At 37.7% G+C, this 18,628-nt stretch overlaps 2 protein-coding genes across 2 annotated transcripts; both read right to left on the bottom strand.

Annotated features, from left to right (window-relative positions):
* Positions 1 to 8,954: 8,954 nt before the first annotated feature.
* Positions 8,955 to 10,443, bottom strand: LOC117336855 (violet-sensitive opsin-like). The gene has a single exon (XM_033897514.1). The coding sequence runs from the start codon at positions 10,437 to 10,439 to the stop codon at positions 9,426 to 9,428; it is 1,014 nt and encodes a 337-aa protein (XP_033753405.1). The 5' UTR covers positions 10,440 to 10,443; the 3' UTR covers positions 8,955 to 9,425.
* A 1,872-nt stretch (positions 10,444 to 12,315) lies between these two features.
* Positions 12,316 to 14,448, bottom strand: LOC117336259 (G-protein coupled receptor moody-like). Its single transcript, XM_033896739.1, has one exon. The coding sequence runs from the start codon at positions 14,132 to 14,134 to the stop codon at positions 13,067 to 13,069; it is 1,068 nt and encodes a 355-aa protein (XP_033752630.1). The 5' UTR covers positions 14,135 to 14,448; the 3' UTR covers positions 12,316 to 13,066.
* Between the last annotated feature and the right edge of the window lie 4,180 nt (positions 14,449 to 18,628).

Genomic DNA, 18,628 nt, shown 5'->3' with positions numbered 1-18,628 from the left:
ATTACCATTGGTGTATGGTCTGTTTTCCCCAACAAACCCATTTCAGTGCAATGCTCTCCCAGTAAAGTGTAAATGTTAAATATTACATTTAATATTTAAATGAGCTAGCATTGTCCAATGATGGCTATATATAATTTTACTCACAAGTTCATATTGAATTTTAAACTCTTGGCTACATGTGCAGCATCCACAAAAGTTGTCTTCATCTCTATGTTTAATGAAATATGGTTCTTCTGGTAGTATGTTTTCCTCGCTAAACATTTAAGCAATAGTCGATATGTATACATCTTCCAGCCATATCGACAATAACAACATTAAAACCACTGTTCAATACTTATATTTACATTGTCTTACCATTTCCGTCAACTTTGAAAAAAACTGAGCCAACAAAAAAAAATCCCGCCTTTTTTAATGTCACATGACCCACTGGGGGTTATAGCCTGAGGCACTGGGTGTTATAGGTGCATGGTGGCAACTGCCTCTTAGCATTGTGTCAATGGGGAAATGCGGAGCAAATGTAAATATAAACCAATATCGCTCTGGCAAATGTCCAGCCATTGCAAGGTATTGCCAAGGTGCATATAGGGACTTATAGTAAATGTCTAACTAGGAGAATCTTCAAATTTGATTATGATATATTGGTAAAAAGGACGAGCAGCTTATTCAGTCTACACAAATTTAATTATGATATATCGGTAAAAAGGACTAGCAGCTTATTCAGTCTAGAGAAGCATATTTTAACAATTACGAAAATAAGTAGAGGAATACTCACTTAAAGGCTAAAGAAACAATTTTAAGCTATTAGAATCTTTTCTTCTATTACAGTTTCATTGAACATGTTAATTTTTTATGGAGGTGTTCAACACCTGCCATATTGTGATCGCCATATTGTGATCACCTATCCAATGTGACATCGCCATATTGTGATCACCTATCGGATGTGACATCGCAATATTGTGATCACCTATCCAATGTGACATCGCCATATTGTGATCATCTATCCAATGTGACATCGCGATATTGTGGTCACCTATCCAATGTGACATCGCCATATTGTGATCACCTATCCAATGTGACATCTCCATATTGTGATCACCTATCCAATGTGACATCACCATATTGTGATCACCTATCCGATGTGACATCGCCATATTGTGATCACCTATCCGATGTGACATCGCCATATTGTGATCACATATCCAATGTGACATCGCCATATTGTGATCACTTATCCAATGTGACATCACAATCTCTCAATTTCATTTCCATTGAGTTGTCTTCAAACTACTACCGATCATTTTACACTTTCTTTTGACCTTTTTCTGTAATCACTGTAATAAAACTGTAACAAGGGACAAGATTGCAAATTTATATTCAGGTTTTAAAAAATATATTTAAAAGTCAAAATTTCATTTACTGTACACAAAAGACAATCTGGTGTGATGTGATGTATTTTCTTTAAGTCAATGAATTAAATGACACATATTTTTCAAAGTATTTTATATCTAAATTATCCAGTCATTTGTATGACTTACAACAGTTTAAGGTTTGGTGACCTGACATTCCATACATTTTTCTCGGAAAAACCTGATTGACAAATTTGAAATGACATGACAATTTTGAAATGATATCCCAAATTACAAGGAAGTTAGATAAAAACTGTAATGATTTCCTGAATGCGTACATGCACTGAAATGTGATATTTGTATCCAGATTGTACTTAAGCTATATACTTGTACTTTTGTTGTCAGGAAGGGAAGACTTTGACGCCCACATATTGAACTTTGAAGTCCAGATAATAATCCCATTTCTTTGACTAACATGATTTCAAAGAAATGCTTGCTGCTACAATTAATTTGATATTTTGTTGTTTTCAATTTTTTTTTTTTTTTTTTTTTTGCTGCAATTGAACTTGGATTATTAGTTCTATGATGTGCCCTATTCTAAATGTTATTTTGTTTAGGTTTAATCAAGTTTGTGATAGTTTATAATTATTTTAAAATACAATATTTGTGATGGATAATTGTGTAACTAGGTTTGCTATGTCATTGTAATGTTTGTTGGACATCAATATTCACCAAAGAAAATTACCAACAGTGCTATTTAATTTGTTTTCAAGATTTTGTTTGTTTACTTGTTTGTTTATTTGTATATTTTCTGTCAATTGATGAAATTGAATATGATTCAATCTAATCAACTCTATTTTTTTTTTTTCTTTATTGTGATGTTAGTTTATGAGTGGTAGCTATAGCGATATATATATATATATATATACCAAAATTGTAAAAATGTGTGTGAAATATATACAGTAGTGCAGTAGTTAGAATTTGTCATAATTCATATCTTGAAGTGTAATATGTTGTATTTACTGTAAACCATTAATTTTTTGTAACACCTGTGAGTTGTAATTTCCAAATAATTAGACTGTTACTTACCCGGTATACAAGTATCTTCATTCCAGTCATTGAATAAAATTTCTCCATTGATCGTTCAACATATTAGATTTTTACATATTCAAGCAAAATAATTAAATCATCTGAAATCAAAGAAGTTTATGTATGTAGTAACAAAGCAATTGTATTTCTGTGTTAGGTAAGAATGGTTGTGTAAATATCATTCATTTTAGTTACTTGTCAGCCAGAGGTTGTCGGTAGACCAATGGCATTGACTTTTGAATCGAAACTGATCTGTAGCCTTGACCTTTGAATTGACACGTATCTGTAGCCTTGACCTTTGTTTTGAAACTGATCTGTAGCCTTGACCTCTGCAATGAGGATTTCTATTGGATGACAAATTCATTTAGGTCAATTTTGATTGGATATAGTAATCAACCAATACAGAGCTTGTCTATTCTCACAAAACAAAATATCTATTGTTATACCTAAATAAAACCCTCCATTATCTAGAAACATTTATCAAATGTCTATTTGAAAATATCGTCAATGAGGTTTGAACTTTAAGCTCTTACACTCAGCTTTTGACATTACGCTTATCCAGATATATTGCAAGTAGTTTTGCCTTTTTGAAATTATCTTTTAAAATGAGATGTTTGGTCACAATTTTGTTAAACTGTGTTTCATTCTCTATAAGAAAAAAATAGGTTATTTCTGTTGTTTGGTCGATTAAGAAGGATGTTTATGTATGTTTTACTTATAAATGCTTTTTACACATGCATAATTTTACCTTGATCTTTCAGTAATGATGACATCAAGTGTAACAGAGTGAGTCTATTTCATGCTTATAATAACTTAATGATTGACAGTTATGAAATTAGTAAAATGTCACTTATGTTGTATTGTATGATGAGGACAGATCAAGATTTTACATAGATGAAAATTAGTGTTATATTTAAAGAGAAAATGTTGTATCATGTGACAAGAAGTCATTATTGTAATATATGACAGTGTCATGTTACATATAGGGAGAAGTTATTATTGTAACATGTGGCAATGTCATGTTACATTTAGGGAGAAGTTATTATTCTAACATATGGCAATGTCATGTTACATATAGGGAGAAGTTATTATTCTAACATATGGCAATGTCATATTACATTTAGGGAGAAGTTATTATTTTAACATATGGCAATGTCATATTACATTTAGGGAGAAGTTATTATTTTAACATATGGCAATGTCATGTTATATTTAGGGAGAAGTTATTATTCTAACATATAACAATATGTAATATTTAGGGAGACGTCATTGTAACATATCTCTCTTGTTATATCTAGGGAGAAGTCATTATTGTAATATGTTACAGAGTCATGTTATATTTAGGGAGAAGTCATTGTAATATGTAACTTTCATGTTATCTTTTGGGATATGTCATTGTTATATGTCTTGTTATAAAGATAAAACCACAATATATATGTATATATGGAAACGACATTCTTACTCATGACGTCATGTTCATCGAAATGTCATGTTATCATATACATACATGACACCATGTTTTGCACAATATATGCTGCAATGTCATGTTATAATATCACTTTAGACCTGTCAAGTGTGTGCTACGTAATGTGAAGTTTATCACTGGAGCAAATGTATTTGTTGATATGTAATCTTATTAACTTTTCTTTGTTTGTGGATCATAACCTTTGTTATTGTATTCTTGATGATTTAAAAAATTTCCCATGTTTTACGGAGCGACTACGGTAAGAACATGGCTGACAGTATTTTATTTTATGTAATAAGAATGATTACAGTAAATGTTTCTTAGCTTTGATAAGTTCATTTAGTAAAACAATGCTTTCCCTAGGGGGAATTTAGCTTTCAGTTAAGAAAAAGACATTTTAGTTTAGGTATTTGTGAAATCGAATCCTGTGATGGCAGGACTATCTTCGCTTATTTTGTAATGTTATACACAAGGGGCGTGGCTACATTTTTACACAATGAATGTCACATATCTTACTATAGTACGTGTGTGTGATGGGGTGTGCTTGGTTTGCTTTTAATTATTTCTCAGAACAACGGAAATCCTCCCCTCATTTGTAGAGGGAATATAGCCTTCCTCATTCATACCAAGATCTCTTCCCACACAATGTAAGGATTCCTTCTCGGATGATGGCAGGAACAATGAGGAAGTAAAAAGAATACCTCCCCATTCCCAAGATGGAAGTCCCTTCCCACTTCCGTGTCCGGAATCCCACCTCGATCCAGAATATTGATAGCCTGTGGATTCTCCATGTAGGAAAACCCCTCCTCACTGTACAACTCATGTGCAGGAAACCCCACCTCAAGCTTACTGCAAATCCGCCTGCAAGAATATCTCCCCATTCCGATTAGCCTGTGCCAACCCGGTAAGGCTTCCCCACCCAATCTCCCCATCCCAATTAGCCTGTGCCAACCCGGTAAGGCTTCCCCACCCAATCTCCCCATCCCAATTAGCCTGTGCCAGCCCGGTAAGGCTTCCCCACCCAATCTCCCCATCCCAATTAGCCTGTGCCAACCCGGTAAGGCTTCCCCACCCAATCTCCCCATCCCAATTAGCCTGTGCCAACCAGGTAAGGCTTCCCCACCCAATCTCCCCATCCCAATTAGCCTGTGCCAACCCGGTAAGGCTTCCCCACCCAATCTCCCCATCCCAATTAGCCTGTGCCAACCCGGTAAGGCTTCCCCACCCAATCTCCCCATCCCAATTAGCCTGTGCCAACCCGGTAAGGATTCCCCACTCAATCTCCCCATCCCAATTAGCCTCTGTCAACCCGTGTAAAGATTCCCCACTCAATCTCAATTAGCCTGTCCCAAGGCTGTGCGAGGAATCATCCCTTAGCAGGGGTAATCTATATGGGGATCCCCCTCAATCCCCTTGTGTATCAACCTAACTGATGAGTTATTTCCTATTGCACATGTTTGATATGTAAGTCAATAAAGTGACTGTGATACCAATAATGACTTTTTCCTTCATTATCAAAAACATTTGTTATAGTTTGTTTGTTTTGTTTGTTTTTGTTTAACGTCCTATTAACAGCCAGGGTCATTTAAGGATGTGCCAGGTTTTGGAGATGGAAGAAAGCCGGAGTACCCGGGGAAAAACTATCGGCCTACGGTCAGTACCTGGCAACTGCCCCACGTAGGTCTTCGAACTCGCAACCCAGTGGTGGAGGGCTAGTGTTAAAGTGTTGGGACACCTTAACCACTCGGCCACCGCAGCCCCATTTGTTATAGAAATAAGAAATGTCATACATAATTTCAATGTTACAAAGACTTACAAAGACCAGGAGAAAGTCTATATAGATAAGTCGAAGTGTAGGAAGCAGTCCAGGACAAGTGCTATGAAAAAGGTATAAAGGGCCATAACTCTGTAATAAAGTGCCAAAGCCCTTTGGTTATAGTAAAACACAAAACCAAATATAATTTGGTATGCAACCCTTACACACAAATATCAACTGTAGATTATGCCCTGGACAAAGTGACCCTCTGATTCATTATTCCACTTAAAGTTGAGTCTAAATGAATTTCATCTCTGCCAAACCCTCTCAAGGATAAGGCTTACTGTCAATAATCATCAACTTCATGATCATAGTCCACATGAAGATATTTCCACCAAAACAAAATTCTGAATGATTATCGGATTTTTAAGACACACGCCTCGATTAAATTTGATGTTCTGTCAAATTAACAAAGCTGTGAGCAGACATAGGATCCCAATACTTTGAAGCATGAAGATAGCCTATTGTTTCAGAGACGTCTTCTATGATTGGATGAGCATCTCCTAGGCTCTTTAAAAAGTCTATTGTGGCTGTACATGGCAGCGTCCTGGTTCAAATTTCCAGTCTCCTACAAACATGTAGTACCTTGTAAATCTGTCTCTAGGTAATAACAAAGTAAATATTGTTGCCAAATATGTGAAAAACCTGAACATCACGGCATTCATTGTCCCAGGTCAGTTAGTACGAGGGCTGATTGATATGTTGTGAGCCTCATATTGAAGGATTTGAAATTTGCCGGACATATTGTATTATTTTTCAACGTAATCCCCTTCACTATCTAAACACTTTTGCCAGCGGTGTTTAAGAACCTCAATGCCACTTTTATAGAACTTTGCTTGGCTGTTCAGAAAGTCATCCACTGCATGTATGACGTCATCATCGGACTGAAAGTGTGTGCCTGAAATAGCTGTTTTCAGTTTTGGAAATAGATGAAAGTCTGATGGAGCGAGGTCAGTTGAATAAGGTGGATGCTCAATCAATTTAAAGCCATAATCGTGAATGGCAGCTATGGCAATGACAGACTTGTCAACAGAAGCATTGATCTGATTGAATAACACACATTTAGTGAATTTTCCACGACGCTTAAGTTTTAATATTGTCCCGTAACTGCATAAGTGAAGCATAGTATGTGCCATTGATTGTCTGTCCCTTTTGGAGATGATATATCAGCAGAATATCATGTGCATCCAAGAAAACTGAGGCCATAACCTTCCCAGCTGATGGAACAGTCTTTGCCTTCTTTGGCAGGGAAGAGCAAGGCTGCTTCCGTTGTTTCGATTGTTGTTTGGCCTCTGAGGTAAAAGGATCTTCCTCAAAAAGGTTCAGATTAGCACGCGATAATGTGCACCTGGTGTGTTTCTGATCAATTGTCAGAAGTCTTGGTACCCATCGGGCCGAAAGCTTTCTCATTGCAGGATCCTCGGTCAGAATGAAATGTACTCTTTCCTGTGCAATGCCAAATCTACTTGCTATATATCTTTCTGCGACTCATCTGTCAGTCATAACAATACCATGAACTTTATTGACCATTTCTGGGGTTGTAACATTGACATGGGGTCATCCTTAAGGCTCTGTCGGCGCGCTTAAATTCCACCACCCACATTTTCACTAAAATATGAAGGGGCATCTTTCCATAGAGTTGCTACCATATCATTATGGATATCATCAGATGTTTAACCTTTTTTATGCAGATATTGGATCACTGCTCTTCCACCAATTTTGTTCATTTTGCAAAAGCCGCTTGTCTTACTTACTTAAAGAGTGCTACCTCGTCGATATAAACTAACCAAATGAGACCAGTCCTTGGGTACACAGCCCTATATAGTCAGAGAATAGTAGGACCTAAAAGGAACACCCTTTCAATACGAGGCTCACAACATATCAATCATCCCTCGTATATAGTGGTCATGCTGGCTGTACTACTGTTCTTTAAGATGAATATCCATGTCATTTTCTTCTTTATCTTTTCTAGTTTCTTTATCTTGGTTATGTTTAGTTGGTGTCTAGATGACACTAGTGTGCTCATCAGCTGTGGTGTCACGATCGAGGGTCCAACAGCTTTTGTATATATTCCTTTGTCTGTTTAGTCACCGTTGGTTTGAGGTGAGTGGTTTCACTTCAGTCTGATGATGATGGTGATGATGATGATTTCTAAACTGATACATTTCTTATTGAAATGAGGATATAGACAGTCACATTTGTTTGTTTGTTTTTTAACGTCCTATTAACAGCCAGGGTCATTTAAGGACATGCCTGGTATTGGAGGTGGAGGAAAGCCGGAGTACCTGGAGAAAAACCACCGGCCTACAGTCAGTACCTGGTAACTCCCCCACGTAGGTTTCGAACTAGCAACCCAGATGTGGAGGGCTAGTGATAAAGTGCCGGGACACTCGGCCACCGCGGCCCCCGTGGGTCACAAGTTCAAACCAATCAACTTAACGGTAATGACCACCACTAGTCATGTGATACTAAGTATACCAAAATGTTTGTTTGGACAGGTAGTTTCTCAAAATCGTCAATAGTTGATGTAGGTGTTGACAGATCAAGTATTCAGCGAACAATCATAGGTAACACAAATAATCAAACCTGAAAAAATTATGACGATGGTATGCTTACATCTGTCTATATTGCCTTTAAATTACAATTTTTTTTTGTTAAGATATATCGGTATATTGCAATATAGATTCTAGTTAACTCGAATCTTAATTCTAGTATGGGGTATAGTGATATACAATATTTGATGTGAGGCGAGCTTTGTACCGATGAATGCCTCCCTAACACATCCGCCATTTGCATTTTAAGGTCAAAATAGAATGTTTATACGTATATAAAGTCTAATCCGGTCATACAAACGATTCTATTGTACGTTATAGTAACTTGTTGGCAGAGCAGCATACACGCAGTTACTTCGTGCATTAAACACATGAGCTAATTGTGTTCCTTGCCTTGAAACATGTATTTTTCGCATCGTACAAGCTATTTTACCGGATGGTACGGCCACCTTGTTCTCAAGGAACCCGGATGATATTCACTGACAACAGGAATACGTTTAAGTGTTTTAGATATGAGTTTGACCTAATTTGATTGTTTATCAAATACAAAGATTTTTACAACTTAAGTTCGCCCACTCCTGAATAAATATATCTTTTAGTTATCAAAGTAAGAATGATATAAAAGATCCTATCATGAAGTGAGTTTATTTATGTACATTATGGACGAGTTAGATAGAACAGTGAAATCAAACGCAATTCACATAATACTTGGTAGTAATGTAGACCAAACCTAATGTAAAGTATGATAATAAAGAAATAAAAATGGTGAAATACAGAACGAAACAAAATACATAATAGCGTAAGACGTCATCAAAACATTGTTCTGTTAAAAGTTAAGTTGATTGAGCCGAGAGGCCTCCTTTTCACTGGGCTCACTTTTCACTTGAAAATGAAAGTTGTATGTTTTTGAGTCTTTCACCTAACAGTCTATTGACTGAACAATCTCAAATACTCTCACAGAGAAACAACTAAATTACATTGTTTGCGAACATGATGTAATTAATTATTCCTTCTTTTTGAAAGGAGATACCAATAAGCGTAATTCCTTTCTACAATCTAAATCTAAAATTTCTAAAATGCCGGTAGTTTCCTAGAAGTCCACTGGAAGAACAGATATACACTACAGGGATCCCTAGTTTCATCTCTGACAAGTGTGTTCATAGATTTGTATCAATGGAAGCCGTCTCAGTTTTCGATCGTCTGATTGTTGTTACCCCCGAAATGACATCCTTGTCGTCTGCACCCAAGAAAAGGTCTTTCATTGCCTTCTGGATTTTGCGGTTCATGAGGGCGTACAAGAAAGGGTTTACCAAACAGTGGGCCCAGGCAACGTAGACCAAGACGGTAAGAATCCTGGGATCGTATTTAGATCCCGTCGGGTCAACAAGAGATATACTTGCGAATGGTAGATACATCAGACAAAATGTAATTAGCGGCACTGTCACCAGGGAAACCAATTGAACATCTTGTCTCCGAGGCTTGTCTGAGATGTGTTGAGATCTACTCCGTTTCTGGTTAACCTGCCGATGGGTTCGAAGCACTTTCGGTAAAATGCTTGCGTATACAAAGATTAGCAATGGAACTGAAGTTACCAAAGCAAATCCGAAAAAGAATTTCGCAAAGCTATCGTTGGCTTTGAATGGGTGACATAAGAACCTGTTTCGGTCGTACATGAGCTTTCCCCAGATATTAGTCGCGGGAAACAGCAGCATTATCGGGTAAATAGTCAACGACATTAGTATCATCAATCCAATGTTTTTCTTATCGTTGTAGATCTGTAAATATGTACTGTATCTCACAATAAGAAAATATCTGTTGACCGCGACGAGATCGAGTCCTAGCAATTCGGAAGTTATAATGGAATAGGTGATATACCCCATGACCCTGCACAACACCAGGTCGACTTCGTCGGTATAGTTGAACGCCATGGTGGCGATATATGGCAGAGACGTCGCACAGGCTAAGGTGTTGTTTATCACCAAATTAAGAACAAATAAAATCACATTTTGGCGATAAAGTTTTGCCTTCAAAATTGCGATTAATATAATCGTATTGGCAATGAAGCCCGAGGACCCGATCAGTGTGGCTCCTACCTGGTGAAGCGTTCGTGTTGGTATATCTTCATCGGACGTAATGTTATCCCAACCATCCAGAACTGTCGTCTGCTCCATATTGTCAAGGCTGCATAAGATCAGTTACACGTTCTGATAACTTTGAAGTATTTTTCCGACTCTTTGCCGCTTCATTATGTACATTGTGTATGTATACAATTATCCTTGTTAATCCATATCGTTTAACAAAAGTTTTCATAACGGATATTCATACTTATATGCAATGATGAAATATAAGTACCAATAAATGTTCGTTCGATGCGTGATACTAGAACAGATATGTGATCAATGTATTTCAGAGAAGGCAAGTTTATGGTCGACATAATATCGCTAAATGGGAATTATTTCCTTGTTCGACATGAAGTCAGACTAGTTCGATGATCGTCGGTATGGCTTGGAGCCACTGCCCCGGTTTTGATGTGACTACCCAGATTTGACCTAGATTTGTATGGCTCGTGGTACTCGTCAATAATGCAGAAGACGCTTGCTTTGTCGAAACACCTGGTCTTATTCTCCACGTTCGTTTTCAGTGATCTTCATCGAAATTCGACTTTTGTTTCCAGTAATAGTTTTCCATTTTAAGATCTGTTTTGAGCTATAACTACGGCATGTCGGTACTCTCTGTTGATTTACACTTCAGTAAATTGGTGTTGATGAAACCAGGGAACTTCGTAAAGAAATTCATTTGTATCGTGTAATGGTATCTTATATAGAATATCCGTTTAATGGTTACATAAAGTACGTGTCTTTTCTTGTTCTATCCATCCCCTACACACTATAACTATTACCTGGTTATTTTGGGCGATATTACGTTTCTGAAACATGGCAGAACACAATGACGTCAAGTAAACATTGTATTGTATTACAATTTTTTTTTAAATATTTGAACAACTTAGTCCTACATACTATAATTAGAGAAAAATAATCACCCACTACCTTGAGGACGTGACAGAGAAATCTCCAACTCTCGGAGAAATATTTTGATTGAGAAATCCTCGGGTAAGACAACCAGGAATATCACCTCTCTGGTAGGAGATTTCTCTGTCACATCCTCCAGGCAGAGGAGGATTATAAAAGTCCCCACCCCCATACAGAGTAGAGAAGGGCTATAATGACGGTGATGTACCATTTCTCTTCAGGAATTTCTTGTTGCCATGACTACTCTACTTATCAACATCCGTGACAAAATGTTTCCTCTTCTGCATTTAGTATCACACATCATAGTTCTTGACAAACCCGACTCTCTGGTCGCAACACCAGAAGATAGACATTTCCATTTGCCCTTCAAGATAGTTATCGTCTGGTGTTAGGAACAGAGGAAACTCGGGCTAAGTCACTGACAAATATCGATGGTGACTTGATTTATAAATCATCATTTTAATACTCAGTAATTATCAATGCGAATTCATAGCGAGCAAGTGGTTTCCATTACATTTACGGGTATCACTGCTGTTGGGGATTCGCTAGATCAAACGACTACCCACTGTCATAGAGTCCGGGTCACGGTCACTGACAACAGGAATAAGTTTACAATTTATTGTATTGTATATATATGTACTGATGAGCTGTAAAGCTTCCAGTCAATAAATTGAATTGAATTGGAGTTAATATGATTTAGACACGTGATTGAACCAATTGTATTGTATATCGCAATACTGTTGGGGATTCGCTAGATCAAACGACTACCCACTGTCATAGAGTCCGGGTCACGGTCACTGACAACAGGAATAAGTTTACAATTTATTGTATTGTATATATATGTACTGATGAGCTGTAAAGCTTCCAGTCAATAAATTGAATTGAATTGGAGTTAATATGATTTAGACACGTGATTGAACCAATTGTATTGTATATCGCAATACTAAACCCCCCACCCCCGACTTTGGAACGTCCTCGTTTGCATAAATATGTTTTAGTGATAACAGTAACAACACTATTGATATCGAAGATCATATCACGAAGTGAAATTTATTTATATACATTACTGATGAGTTGAACGGAACAGAGAAAGCAAACACAATTTTACATAACACTTGGTAGGAAATGTAGATCACTCCTAATTATAAGTATGATAAAAAGAAACAAAAAATGGTGAAATAAACTACAAAACAGTATTATATAATTGTGTGTGTCGTCATCAAAACATGTTCTATTTTCGGTCTATATCACAAAACAAAAAAACATTGTTTTGGCACGTAATTTATATACACGTAATACTGAATTCTTTTTCAAATTAATATTCATATGCGTTTGTCTTTTGTACAGTCTTTGAAAATACATTCTTTGGAACCTTAATTATCGTGCGTTCTTTTATCGGGTTCGTACCAGTTGTACCGATACGAATCTGCTGTAATCGTAATGTAACACGTGCACGCTGTTCCAACAGAACCGAACCAGCTCTTCAAACTTTTCATTTGGACCCTATATTGATTCATCATATGTCACGCAAATTTACTTTTTGTTAACAACGAGATGAGAACTCTTCCTTTGCAGTGAAATGTTATGTCAATATTTGACGGAACTATTCACGAATTGATTTTACATCCATTATATTATGTAGACGGTCGCCATCTTGGGAACTCAGTTGAGATTAAGTTACATTCCATTATACTATATCGTACCTATTTGGTACAACTGGTACGAACCCGATAAAGGAACAGTACTAGGATACCTCTTCAGAAGCGTGTTCATAGAGTTGTATTAATTGAAGCCGTCTCAGTTTTCGATCGGTTGATTGTTGTTACCCCCGAAATGGCATCCTTGTCGTCTGCACCCAAGAAAAGATCTTTTATTGCCTTCTGGATTTGGCGGTTCATGAGGGCGTACAAGAAAGGGTTTACCAAACAGTGAGTCCAGGCTACGTAGATCAACCCGACGTGTATTCTAGGGTCATATTTAGATCCCTTAGCGTCAATGATAGATATAACAGCGAAAGGTAGGTACATCAGACAAAACGTGGTTAGCAGCACTATCACCAGGGAAACCAGACGGACATCTCGTCTCCGAGGTTTGTCCGAGATGTGTTGATTAGCCACAGATCTGCTACGAGTCCGGTTCACTTGTTTTTTTGACCAAAACACTTTTGGTAAAATGCTCGTATATCCCAAGATTAACAATGGAACTGAAGTTAACAAAGCAAATCCGACTAAAAATTTTCCAAAACTATCGTTCGCCTTGAATGGATGACATATGAACCTGTTTTGGTCATACAAGAGACTTCCCCAGATATCAGTCGCGGGAAACAGCATCATTGTCGGGTAAATAATCCACGACATTAGTATCATCAATCCAATGTTTTTCTTATCGTTGTAGATCTGTAAATATGTACTGTATCTCACTATTAGAAAATATCTGTTGACCGCGACGAGATCGAGTCCTAGCAATTCCGAAGCTGTGATGGAATAGGTGATATACCCCATGACCCTGCACAACACCAGGTCGACTTCGTCGGTATAGTTGAACGCCATGGTGGCGATATATGGCAGAGACGTCGCACAGGCTAAGGTGTTGTTTATCACCAAATTAAGAACAAATAAAATCACATTTTGGCGATAAAGTTTTGCCTTCAAAATTGCGATTAATATAATCGTATTGGCAATGAAACCCAAAGACCCGATCAGTGTGGCTCCTACCTGGTGAAGCGTTCGTGTTGGTATATCTTCATCGGACGTAATGTTATCCCAACCATCCAGAACTGTCGTCTGCTCCATATTGTCAATGTTATCCCAACCATCCAGAACTGTCGTCTTCTCCATACCGTCAATGTTATCTAAGATTAGTAATACGTTCTTCTGCTAAGTTTGAAGATTTTTTTCAGGACTGACTCCTTTTCATCGTTTCATTCATGTGGTGAACTCCATGGATTTCATGGAAACTTTAGAAATTGCAAGTTGTATCAATCAATTCAAATACCAAGTACTAAAACAATCGTTTTCACTTCTGAACTGTCAACGGCGAACTCTTGACAGATCAAGCGAGATATTTCCGCGTATATGTCAGTCAAGATATATCTTTATACAGCTTTCTATGTGTTGGACCTTTTATCAAGTTTTCATAACGGATACCCATACTTATACAAAGGGTGTCTAGAAAGAATACACGACGGGATGATGGCCAAACGTAAGGATAAACATTTGTCGGTTGGATGCGTAATACAAGGACAGACAGAAGATCAACGGAGTGATATCAATTTTATCATAAACACAATTATTTTAGAGAAGGTTCAGTGTTACGTCAGCGATACAAATCTCTTTACCTGAATTCTGTAGAATAGCTGATAAACTGTAATTTACACATAATGACCAATCTCTACAAGAGTTGTCGTTCCTTACACTCACTTGAGTCAATCGCAACATCTCGGTGAAATTTCCGGCAACACTCGGAATAGATTTCCGAGTGTTGCCGGAAATTTCAACAGATGTTGCATTGACTCAAGAGAGTGTAAGGAACGACAACTCTGGTAGAGATTGCAGGGAGAGGGCTTGTATAGGTTATGCCTGTTGCCTAATTCCCATTGTAGCAAAGATCTGCACAATAAAATAATCTGAAATGAAAATAAAAAGGAAATGATATACAGTAACATCGATCAATATGGACAAATAAATTGACAAGTTTGGGGCAATACTACAAAAACTACATCACAGATATAGAACGTATATACAGGCATATATAGCAATATGACGAAATATTGTTCTGGCATTCCGATAATCCCTTCGGCCGGTTGGATGTCAAAGACCCTTTAAAGAATTGGCTACTGTACTAAAGTTTCAGATTCTAGACTAGTTGTCCCAAAGCCACCGTTCGTAGCTGAATTTCTAATTTACATACATAAGTTCTAGTGTGACTTTATTCCCATCAATGATCAAACAATCTTTTTAGATATTGTTTTGGAAATAAGATTGAACGTTTTACTGTCGCTACCACGATTGAATGGGAGATTATTTTTTTTAATTAATTAGTTTATCTATCTATTTATTTATTGTGCAATGTGACGCTAGAGTAGTTGAATGCTTGTTGAGATATGCCTGGTGGTTACGTTGTCACCATCCTGATTATCTTCCTTTGAGGATGTGAGGTACCCCAGATTTCACCTAGATTTGTATGGCGGGTGTCTTCGTACTCATTGCGATATACTTGTAGGGTGAATTAACGATTCATTCCGTGCAAATATCTTCGTCGCCTATAAGAGATGAAATTTAATGTAATTTTGTGTTTTTCCCATAATTCATCATTAAATCTCACGTACTGCGCCTGTGCTTTTTTAGTGACGGAATGAACGGAAATAAAATGCGATGTCCATAGCTCATTAAAACTTGTGCGTTGCACCCCACAAGTTCACAGACAAAAGACTGCACCTCATAACTCAATCTTGTCTGTATGTCCGATGAAGCGAAAGACGCTTACCCTACAGAAACAACTGATCTTTGTCTTCAGTATGTTTGTCCTTCATATATATATATACCCGTAGTCAGTTCTACAAAACACACGCTTGAACAATGTCGTCTTCAGCAATAGAAATAATGCAAAGCAATCACTGCTTACATCGTTCCTTAAGCAATGCAATCTTAACATTATCGTGAATAAGTCATGTCCGTATTGTTTGCTGTTTCTGTGTACATGATGAAAATGTTGTTCTATGTTATTAAATGATATTGTTAATAAGAGACTGTGTTACTTGTATTACACGTATGAAATATGTCCGTGATTTCTCCATGACGGATATAACATTTTCTGCTTATGACGTATATATTGTATATATTGTATATATTTCGTCAGTCCCTAGCAATACGTTATGTAAAACCGGTGTGCTTGCTTTAGGCGCTTAACGTTCTGGTGACAAGCCAGGGTCGCATGGGGATGTCAAAGAGGCGCCAACAGTCAGGGTCATACGAGGACGGACGTCAACTGGGCACCAACAGTCAGGGTCACACTAGGACGGGCGTCAACTGGACACCAACAGTCAGGGTCATACGAGGACGGGCGTCAACTTGACACCAACAGTCAGGGTTACACGAGGACGGGCGTCAGCTGGACACCAACAGTCAGGGTCACACGAGGACGGACGTCAACTGGACACCAACATCCCGGGTAACACGAGGGTGGACGTCAACTGGACACCAACAGTCAGGGTCACACGAGGACGGACGTCAACTTGACACCAACAGTCAGGGTCACACGAGGACGGACGTCAACTTGACACCAACAGTCAGGATCACACGAGGACGGGCGTCAACTGGACACCAACAGTCAGGGTCACACGAGGACGGGCGTCAACTGGACACCAACAGTCAGTGTTACACGAGGACGGACGTCAGCTGGACACCAACAGTCAGGGTCACACGAGGACGGACGTCAACTGGACACCAACAGTCAGGGTCACACGAGGACGGACGTCAACTGGACACCAACAGTCAGGGTCATACGAGGACGGACGTCGATCAACGGTGCACCAACTTTCAGAGTCACACTTGGGCGGACGTCAACGGTACACCCATAATCAGGGTTACATGCAGGAGAACAGGGTTCAACTGGACATGTATAGAAGAAAGCAAATCACAGAAAGAAAGGACCGACAAGAGGTAAGAAAGGAAGGTATAAGAAAGAAATGTTCAGACAAATCAAGCTCCAAAGTGCTGTAAAGGGGCAGTAAATATATTTGGGTTTCTTCAGTGTCCCCTTAATAGAAAACACGGAAGAAAACCCCCGTTTCGACAGAGTCATGGAATTTTTATCGTATCCTACAATTGCAATCCAGTCAGCCTTGGTTCGGCAGTATGCTTCAGTGAGATAGCACTATAAATTGGCAAAAGTTCCGGCCTATCACAAGGAGACTTAAAAAACGAACATACTGCAGCCTCCCAAAACACACATACGCACTCGCCACACGCATACATGTCGCATGCACGGGAGGCCGTCCTTAAATGATCTTAGCTGTTAATAGGACGTTAAACTAAATAAGCCAAACCAAACCAATTATACTATGGTCTCCAGTGTCCAGCAGTAGGCATCGGAGGAACTACCCTCTATTCACAAGTAGCCGCCATTACATTCAGTGAGACACGTATAGTAGGCAATATTATTTCAGTGGTAAATCACTTTGACATTCGATTATATTTCTGTCCGCTGTTGCTGACTGAGGTCAAATGTTCAACATTTGATTCATAATTTACTATTGGGATGCTAAGAAAAGTGGTGATTTCCGCATGTACGGTTTGTTTCAGGAGATTCGTTGAGGTGGTACGGTTTGTGTATATATCATATATGTAATGTAATCATTGAGGTGGTAAGGTTTGTGTATATATCATATACAATGAATTCATTGAGGTGGTACGGTTTGTGTATATATGATATACAATGTATATATGATATACAATGTATATATCATATACGTGTACAATGTATTCATTGAGGTGGTACGGTTTGTGTATATATGATATACAATGTATTCATTGAGGTGGTACGGTTTGTGTATATGTGATATGCATTGTATTAATTAAGGTGGTACGGTGTGTAGATATGATATACAATGTATTAATTTAGGTGGTACGATTTGTGTATATATGATATACAATGTATTTATGGAGGTGGCGCGGTTTGTGTATATATGATATACAATGTATTTATTGAGGTGGCGCGGTTTGTGTATATATCATATACAATGTATTTATTGAGGTGGTACGGTTTGTGTATATATCATATACAATGAACGTACTCTTGTTATTTATTTTGGTGGCCTCTTTTCTGAATAAAAAAAGTTCAATTGTTGTGTCAAATGAAAATGAGCGGTAGCCTAGTAAAAAATTATTAAAAAAAAATTAATTCCCAATGTTTGAACAAGACGGCTATAATTAAGGAAACTTGTACCTTATTGTAAACAGGGACATATAATAAGTCCATGTTGTAAACAACAATAGCGAGTTTAAAACAGATTTCCATCTGTGTTGAACTGACTATGCAAAATGATTATTACAGTATATAATTCCAAACAACTTTCATCCGGCAAATATTCAACCTGTCGGGAAATGGACTACATATGTGTGCTACATGTCAATGAATTGACGGTTTGGTATGATTTATTTATCATTCAATTACTTGTCATCTTTGAAGCTCTACAGATTGGCTTTGGAGTCTCTTTTTTCAATATATTACCTGAATCACACTTCGCACTAATGTGAAATTGTTCGGATGTTTATAAATCTATTTATTTCAAGTTCATGCAATCTCTAATGTTGCATATCAAAATTATTTAT

Source organism: Pecten maximus, chromosome 10, assembly GCF_902652985.1.
Source record: "Pecten maximus chromosome 10, xPecMax1.1, whole genome shotgun sequence".
Classification (NCBI taxonomy): Eukaryota; Metazoa; Mollusca; class Bivalvia; order Pectinida; family Pectinidae; genus Pecten; species Pecten maximus.
This window is presented reverse-complemented; position numbering and strand designations above follow the sequence as displayed.